At 35.9% G+C, this 9,820-nt stretch overlaps 1 protein-coding gene across 1 annotated transcript in view; it reads left to right on the top strand.

Moving 5' to 3' along the window:
* Window positions 1-9,580, top strand: part of LOC114009667 (dystrophin-like) — a 142,170-nt gene extending 132,590 nt beyond the window's left edge. The window contains exons 15-16 of the mRNA XM_027775717.1: window positions 2,659-2,820; window positions 9,470-9,580. Coding sequence (XP_027631518.1) covers window positions 2,659-2,820; window positions 9,470-9,580 — 273 coding nt within the window. The remainder of the gene's footprint in view (window positions 1-2,658; window positions 2,821-9,469) is intronic.
* Window positions 9,581-9,820: the final 240 nt, after the last annotated feature.

Genomic DNA, 9,820 nt, shown 5'->3' with positions numbered 1-9,820 from the left:
ATAATGGAGGAGAAAGGATTGCGGCATGACCATCCCCCCTGGGGGGTGATTTCTCGCTTTCTGTCTCTATGTCTCTCTCTGTCTGTCTGGCGAGCACACATGCCCTATAGCGAAAACCTCTCAAAAGAAAAAAAAAGTTATTAGTGTTTCTGGGGCAAGACTCAGAGCATAAATGTAAATTTGCAGATAAAATAAAGTTGGGAATGAGATGTCAGGAAAATGGTTATGATTGAGGCTAAGAATTAAAACAGACATGGTTTCTGTTGGGAAATGAAAATTAAAATATATCTACAATTACAGCAGGGAATAAAAGGGATCAGCAGGGATAATAATATGAAGGAACTTTTTTTAAGTTTATTTTTTTCTTCCATGAGTGCGAGAAGAGGCATCCTCATGCCAGGATCCACCCCTTGCTTTAGCCAGCCCTAGAGCATGGGCAAGCACATGCCTGGTGTATTCAAAGAGGTTTGGGGACCAACAGTTAGTGTAATGGTTATGTTGCTGGACTCCCATGTAGTTGACTGCGGTTTGCGTCCTGGACCTGGTGGCTTAAAACTCACACCGGGTGTGTGTGCGTGCGTGTCCAAGATCCTGAGAAGAGAATGGAGGAGAAGGGATTGTGGCGTGGCCATCCACTCTGTGGGGTGATTTCTTGCTTTCTGTCTCTCTGTCTCTCTCTGTCTGTCTGGCGAGCACACATGCCCTATAGCAAAAACCTCTAAAAAAAAAAAAAGAGGTTTGCAGATGCGAATCCAGAACCTTCCTTGTAGGTTAGTCTCATGGACCATTGTGTTACTGCTACCACAGTCCAGCCCCAACTCAAAGTGACTTTTATGCTGTATTAAGGAATAATAAAAATTTTAAAATCCTAACAAATATCTATTTTTAAAAATCACCAGCAGATTGTAAACAGAGAACCAGGACTCACTTGTCTAGAGAAGATTCTGCAGCTTCCTTACTAGTGAGTTCTTATAGAATACCATACCGGTCCAGAGGCTGGTGCTATATTTGAAGTAAGATATTATAATGACATTAGCTAGGGTGATAACAGTGGAAAGTGGGAGGAAAGGATGAATCAAGAGATATATAGAAGACATGAGAAAGGATTGATTGATTGATTGATTGATTGATTAGAGGTAAAATGATAAAGGACATGATAGAAAAAGTTTAAGTATCCAGTTGTACATAACAAAACAAATTAGTATTTGTCTTGCACTTGAAATAGGGAGAGAGTACAAAAGCAAAGATGAGAAATCAACCACGTGAAAAGGGGACATACAATGGCTCCCTGCTTGGTCGTGTTGTTAAGATTGTGTGGCTCTAGGAATCAAAGAGGAAATGTCCAGTCAAGCAACATTTGTGCAAATGTGGAGACTGAGAGCAAACCTGGGTTTGATATGTACGATTCAGAGTGCTGTGTGTGACTTGTAATTGAAGCCTAGGGTATGAGCAGAAAGGGAAGAAAAAAGGCCTAGGACAACATTTTCAAGAAGTCAAGATCTAGGGTACAGGGAGAAACACTGAGAAAGCCCTCAACACATTTGCTATAACACTAGACTGACAGATCCTTTTCCCTTGATCCAGATGCCTTTAATTTTATTTTTACTTGAGCAACACTATGTTTTAGGTTGGCTTCACTGAAGAATAATGACATCTCTATTATCTTTTGAGTTTAACAATCAACATCTATATCGTTTATATGATGTTTAATATTCTGTAAATATTATAAAAACCCAGTTCATTTTTAAGCCTTCCTTCATGGTCTGAAGTAGAAAAAATTATATCATCACATATAATCATGCCTATACATTGTACTAAGGAAAGATCCTTTGTATGATGCATGGCTTTAATGAATTACCAATAACTCACCTGCCCCATGTCTTACTTTTGTAACTACTCTTTTAAAGGTGAATAGATCCTTGAGAGGAGACTTTGCAATCTGTTCAGCATGCTATTTATACATGAAATGTGTTAAATTATCCTAATCATACATATAGTAACAATCAAGATTAATTGCAGCTATATTAGGATTACTTATTATTTGTTCCACTTCAGCAGTAACACAAATCCAATTGTACAAACAATTTCCATAATCCAAATTGTAGAAGGAAAATAGGGGGAGGAAAGACTGCAAAGCTGGTTGAAATAGTATTCAGAATAAATCCTTAACCAGATGGTTATCTAAAATTCTTTTTTGAAAAGGAGCTGATTCTGAACAGATTGTATATGTGTCTCACTGGTGGAAGTGGATTATCTGTCTTGAATTGGATTGTGATGACGATGACCCTATTCTAAGTAAACCAAATCTCTTGAACTATATAATGAGATCAGGAGGAGCATTCGGCCTGAGAACGACAGATTGCAATGACTGAGATGATTTCACTAATGTTTTTTCCAGCCTCTTTCCTCGATGTACATGACACTGTTTTTGCCTGTAGAGATCCCTGATCTTACAGTGCTGTGTGCTAATTCTTGTTTCTTCTTCTTTTTTTTATTCTCATAAGCCGAGCTGAATGAGTGGCAGGAAACTGCGAAATCTATCTTACAAAAAGGTGATTGTGGAGGAGTCTAGAATCTTCATTTACTATGCAGCAGGATTGCAGAAAAACCATCGAGAGTAAACATTTAGCTGATTCACTCATTTCTTTTTCTCTCTAGGCCGTGAGGAGACAAAAGTTGCTTGAACAGAGTATCCAGTCTGCCCAGGAGATCGAAAAATCCTTACACTTAATTCAGGAGTCCCTTGAAGTCATTGACAAGCAGTTGGCAGCTTATATTGCCGACAAAGTGGACGCAGCTCAAATGCCTCAGGAAGCCCAGGCAAGTAAAACTGGGAAATGAGCTTGTGTTCTTTTGTTTTTATCATCCTAACAAGATATTGTTGAGTTTCTAACTGAAAGTCTTTTCAACTAGTTGTGCAAAGGATTGTTTTGATTGACTGATTTGACTATTTGGAGGTGAAGAGGTCGGGATTAGCATTATATGATTTATTTATAAATGTGTGTGGTGAGGGAATTTGAAATAGAGAAACCGAAAAGACAGGAGCACTGATATCTGGGGTTTACAATGTGTTCAAATGATTCTATAGCTAGAGGGAACCCACAGAAATATAAATGGTAAAGAAAATTCTTTTTTATGCTTCTACAAAAAAGCAATTTCAGCATTTCATTTTCAAAACATCTTTGCTATCATAGAATCACAAGTCATGGTTTCTATGTTGTTTTACATTAAAGAGTTTCAAGTAATTAATAACACAAAATTATAAATTTTGCACCTTATTACTAATGATCTGGATATTCTCACATACACAGACACAAACCCACACAAATTCAACTCTTCATTCAATTTAAACTATGGGGAAGGTATTTAACCAGGTTCTCCAGAATAAAAGTTCTGATGGTAAGAAAAATTCAGGTTGACTTATTGGTAAATATAGATCACATTTACATATACTTTAGCCTTGGAAAGTATTTTTTAAATGCCTCGTTTCTGTTGTTAACTAGCATGTAAATGTATGTAAAATGTAATGGGTATCATTTACTTGACTGTCTTAGGGTTGTAGAATAGTAAGGTAATGTAGATACTTTTCAAATCTTAGACTTATGTTATACATGATCCCAACAACCAAATATAACTTAGACCTACACTCAGTTATTTGAGAGGCATTAGAAACTTACCTACAAATTCCAAATGCTCCCTCCTCACCTGATGTCCTTCATTTGAAAATTATTTGGGAGATGAAATAGTGGATTTGTATATTATTATTATAACACAGTTATATACAATAAATGAATCATAGTTAAACTCCGGTACCCAGAGCATCAGTAGATGCAATTCCATGGATGAGTTCACCATATTGTCTAAATTTGACTAAGAACTGTTCTTGAAAATGTGGAACAGAGTATAGGTAGTTGGTTTTTTTTTTTTTTTTTTTTTTAAAAATGGTAATACTTTGTTTTTGAGAGGTTTTGCTATAGGGCGTATACGCTTGCCAGAAAGACAGAGAGAGACAGAGAGACAGAAAGTGAGAAATCACCCCCAAGGGGGAATGGCCACGCCACAATCCCTTCTCCTCCATTCTCCTCTCTGGATCTTGGGCATACACGCACACACGCCCGGCATGAGTTTAAGCCACCAGGTCCAGGACACAAACCGTGGTCGACTACATGGGAGTCCAGCGACATAGCCATTATGCCAACTGCTGGTCCCAGTATAGGTAGTTTTGATAGGCTAAAAAAGTCCCAGAGCAAAGAGGTTCTTTCTAAATGCACATCACTGTGATAGGGGATGAAGAAAGGGACGTTAGGAGAGAACCTTGATGATGAGTTTCTTGTCAGTTTTTCATCAGAACGAGAGTATGTATACTATACTATACTGTACTATACTATACTATACCATACTATAGTAGAAATTGGGTATGACAGTAAGCATACTTGAGAATTTTAGCTTCCCCAGTATATACAGTTTTTTTCAGACTTATGGAAGTCAAATCAGGTTCTCTTCTTGCATTAACTATTCCCAATTTGAGCCACAGAAAATTTTATAGGCAGGTTTTAGTAAAATGCATGATGGGAATGGGAAATCATTACTGAATTGAAGAGAACTATATGGTTATAAATTAAATGCAGGGTAAAACTGCTTTTATGGAAGAAATATATTATCACTATTACATTAAGGAAATAGTTCATTAAAGGATGCTTATAAATTTCTGAAGAGAATTCAGTAAAATCTTGAACAGAATACATGTTAAACACTGAAATAATAAATGTAGATTTTAAAATGTATAGTTACTTGTCAAGGCTTGTAGAATGAAACTATGAGTAACAAATTTGCGACAGGCAAAAATCTGTTATTGTCTTAGAATTAAAAGTAGGAGCTTGTAGGCAAACAAATTATTTAGTTGAAAAGGTTGTGAGATGGGACCTCATGTGTTTTCTTTTATTTAGGTATAAATGCAAATTTCTGCAAACATGAATATAATATCATAGTTTTTCATAACATAATGAAAAGTATGCTGTTTATTTGTTATCAAATAAAAAACTATAGTAAAAATGTTATTAACTGTAGCAGTTGAAAAGTACTTGCAAATAGCAGCACACAGGTAAATTAAGAAATTTCAAAGGTACTTCAAAAAGAGATTTTAGAGTACTAACAGTTTTTAATCCATTTTCCATGCATTTCTGGCTGCACCTGCATTTTCAAGATAATTCTTGACATTGATCCCCCTATGGTAGTATATAATATTGGTAAATGCAAGCCACCAGAAAGCTATTGAGACATTCTTCTTATCCAAGATTTTATTTTAAGATGACAGCAAGTGAATTGTTTTCTGGAGCAGAGTTATCAAGTACTTAGATTTACTTCAAGGATTGCATTTCCTGAAGCTCAATTTGAAACTCTCATGAAAGAAAGAAGCAGAGAGTAAAAAGGTTTTCTGTGAAATAGAAACTTAATCACAGTGTGTCAGACCAAAACCTACTAAGAATGCCACCAAAATGGCATTTTGAAAAGTGTATATATAATGTAGGCTAATTGTAATTCTTTTTATTAACAAAAAAAACCACAAATGTTTCTTTAAATTTGAGTAAAAGTTCATTGCTAATGAAAAGATTAGTGGGCTTGGCTTTCTCTTTTCAGAAATTGCCTAGTTTTTTTAATTCATCACTGAGAAACAGGACAAAATGAATGGCATTACCATATTTAGTACACTTTTAAAAATGTGCTCAGATTTTTGTCAGAAATGCTGGCCATGCGGATTTGTGGATATCTGCCTCCACCGTGTGGTGCAATGGTAGTTTTGCGACTAAATTTAAATCTGCTAATAGAGCTTCCTCTTTCGGCTTTTTAAGATTGAGATCCCCAGATATAGAAACTACCCAATAGTAAGGAAATGTTTGCGGTGTCATAACTTTCTGATAGGTATACTCTCATTTTGTATCAAAGAAGCTGTAGGTCAAGATACTTCGTTTCATTCACATTTGCATTTCTAACTATGGGACAAAAAAGGACTCTCCGTTCTCTGCATCTAAATTGATCTGTTTTCTGTCATAATTAGAAAACTGGGTCTTCTGATTCTGAATTATGTTAAATAGTTCATGTTTTGAATTAGTGACATGAGCTTACAGAAGTAAAGCTTAACCTTTTAGACCATAAAACTACATACATCAAAGATATCAGAACATATGCTAACCATTCAGTATTTTATTTTTAAAAAAATTGCACTTAACTGAACTACAATCTTAAATCCTGTGATCACAACATCAACCACCCAGAACCAACCCATTTAGAGGGTGATTTTTATTAAAGCACAAAATTAAGTTGGTGCCTTACTGACTTAAACAGAATAAAGCAAACGGGGAAAACTCTTCAGAATATAGAAATAGTATCTTCTAGATACAGAAATAGGGAACTTTACTCTTTCAAAATGAATGTTTCACTGAAATAATTTTAAAAATAAAAATTACCAGGACCAGCAGTTAGTGTAATGGCTATGTCGCTGAACTCCCATGTAGTCGACCACGGTTCAAGTCCCGGACCCGTTGACTTAAACTCATGCCGGGCGCGTGTGCATGTGTGCCCAAGATCCCGAGAGGAGAAAGGAGGAGAAGGGATTGAGGCGTGACCATCCCCCCTGGGAGTGATTTGTTGGTTTCTGTCTCTCTTGTCTTTCTGGTGAACACACGCGCCCTATAGCACACACACACAAAAAACCTCTCCAACCCAAAAATAAAAATTACCTAATTCTGTAACTATAAGGAATGGCAGCATGACTTTAGCTGTTTACTCCTAAATTTTCCAGAGCAATATACTGATGCACAATTTTAATTTTGGCACCTAAGGCCAGTTCACAATAAATGACATACCCAATGTGTAACCCAGACCACACAAGTCAAAGTCTCTGGTGGACTCCATCACCAGGATTTGCAGAAGCTATACATCATGGTAACGTGCAACTCAAGTTGAGGCTAGCTTTAGATAACATGACTGGTGATTACTAAATTGCTCTAATCTTTCTTTTATTCTATCACACTTCTCATCACTGTTTCATAAAGATTCTCATCTATGGCTGTGTCAATATTTCAATGGGAAGGCATCAGAGTAGCAATCAGACCACTGGTGACTTTCTCTCCTATTTTGATGGTTCTCTCCTTGTATGGGTGAAAGTGTAAAACATAGATAAGTACTACTAAAACACTAATTGATTTAGACTAATAGAATTTTATTTTCTTAAAAGTCTATATTATTTTTCATGAGCAAGAGAGAAAGACAGAAAGACAGCATCTGCAATAAGTTCTCACCACGATCTACCCCCATCTCAGTCAGCCCTGGAATGTGGGCACATGCATGCCCAACATACTCAGGGAGGTTTCAGGATGTGAATCAGGATGATTTTTGTGTGAGTTGGCTTTGCAGAACAACATGTTTTACCTTTGCATCACCATCTAGCTCCAAGTGAAATTTTCAATATGAATATTCGAGACTGAATTTAGCTTATCTTATTTTTTTAAATTAATATGCCAGTTAGCTTCAAGTTGCCTGTAAATCATTTTAGGGACCAGTGATAACTGTTTTGAAATAGGTATTTAATTGTCTGCAATGCTTGAAATTATGAAAATCTTTCCTTTTTTGAGAGAGAGATTTTTGCTATAGGGTGTGTTCACTCTCTGGAGAGACAGAGAGACAGAAAATGAGACATCTGCCCCCAGGGGGAATGGCCTTTCCAAAATCCCTTCTCCGCCACCATACTCTTGGAATTTTGGGACCAGATCTTGAACCATGGTCAATTATGTGGGAGTCTAGCAACATAACCATGATGTCATCTGCTGGTTCCCAAAATTATGAAAATATTTCAAGATGCACTGGTTTGTTCCTTTTCCAATAATTTCAGTTTTTAAAGTTCTGATATGTAAAAGCAGCCCAACACGGGCACCTGTTTAAATTCTCCATGTCATTATATGTTGATGATATACAATTTTTAGAGGAAAACATAATTCTGTTGTTTAGATTACTGCAAGAAGCAGCAGAGTTTCCCAGAAATGATTATAATAGTTTAATGATTGCACTTTTATTTGGACGACTGATTTTTTTAAGGGTTTTTTTTGTTCTTTTTTTTTTCCCATAGGGTTCATGTGCTTACTGAGAAGAGACAGAGAGATATAGTGAGAGGGAAAATGAGAAATCACCTTCCAGGGTGGATGGCCATATTGTAGTCTCTTCTCCTCCATTCCCTTCCTGGGATTTTGGGCATGTGCACACACATGCATACGTACCCAGCATGATTTTTAAGCCACCCGGTCCAGAACTCAAACCATGCTTGGTCATATGAGAATCTAGCACCTTAACCATTATGCTACCTGCTGACCCCATTGGCCCACCAATTTTTGATTCCACCTTTTACAACATCGTGTCCAACATAGTAGATTTATATTTATAAACATATTAAATAAAATTAAATAATTTAGCAAACAAATTATCATCAAATAGAGGACCTCATAATAAAAAATTGAAAACCACTTCTATGCTTTGTTCAGTCAACTAGGACTGGGGCCAGCAGATGGCATGGTGGATAAAGGGCATTGGACTCCCATAGGGTTGACTGTGGTTTAAGTCTTGACCTGGCAGCTTACTTTCTCAGTTTCCCTCTCTCTCACTCTCACTCTATCTTCGCTGGTCAAATTAAAATAAGTAAATAAGTAAGTAAATAAATAAAGTTAAACAAAATAATTTTTGGGTGTTCCTGAACCCTCTGCAGACTGTATTTCTTCCTTCTGTCTCTCTTTAATTTCCATTAGCGATGTAGCAAAAATTTAGCATCAATAAATAAAAAGGAGGAAATTTCTTTACCAAAGAAATCTGTTAATTTAAGGTGATTACATTAGCTATACATCAAAAGAACTCATTGCTGAGATCTTCTTGCATTTATTAGAGAAGCTAAATCTTATAACTCACTTTGAACATATTTAGTCATATTTAAATGTAAACATTCCAAACTATCCAAATCAATGACTTAAGAAATAAAAGCCTAAATGCAGAGTTTGGTCTATTTTATAGAGCTTACGATTTCATTAGGAAATAAAACATGCTTTTATGGTATACACAGGCACATTTAATTTTCAAATGTCTTGGAATAGTCTAACTTTATAGCTTCCTTCCCTGTTTTAAGAATTAAACAGTATAAAGCTGCATAAAGAAATTCTTTCAGGATTTATGAGACAATTAGCTAATTTATCCAAAGAAGGCAAAAACAGAGAACTAGTTCATAGGCTTGGGCTCAAATGTTAAACCCTATATGGCAATGGCAGACATTTTTTTTTCTCTTTATTCAATGAAATAGATATGATGGTGACCCCAGTACAGTTCATTTTGAACCTGCTTTAACACGGAAGTGATACTTGTATGTATTACTATTTAGAACCGATTTCTCTCCAATTTCGAATGACTATCATTGTTATTTTGACGTGTTTAATAGTGTGAAAAACAATCACAAACAAGAGTTGCAGAAGATTTAACATTAGCAACACGTCATTGGCTGTTCTTGGAAAAAACACACAGAGTTATTTCCTCACAGGGTGCAGGATAAAGAAATAGATGTCTTTCATATTATACTCAGAAATGTCCATCTTAAGTCTGCAATTATAGTATCCCATTTTAAAAAAAAAAAAAAAAACTCTATAAATTCTAAATAGAAAGATGAACCAGTCTTATGGTCACAGTAAAGACTCTTGAAAAAAGAATTTCCCAAACTGAAAATTAATAAGGGCCGAACTAAAAGTAAAGTGCATTTTTTTCTTTTTTGGGGGAAAGGATTTTTGCTATAGGG

The sequence above is a fragment of the Tupaia chinensis genome, unplaced genomic scaffold (assembly GCF_000334495.1).
Source record: "Tupaia chinensis unplaced genomic scaffold, TupChi_1.0 Scaffold000600_1, whole genome shotgun sequence".
In the NCBI taxonomy this organism is placed as follows: Eukaryota; Metazoa; Chordata; class Mammalia; order Scandentia; family Tupaiidae; genus Tupaia; species Tupaia belangeri.
This window is presented reverse-complemented; position numbering and strand designations above follow the sequence as displayed.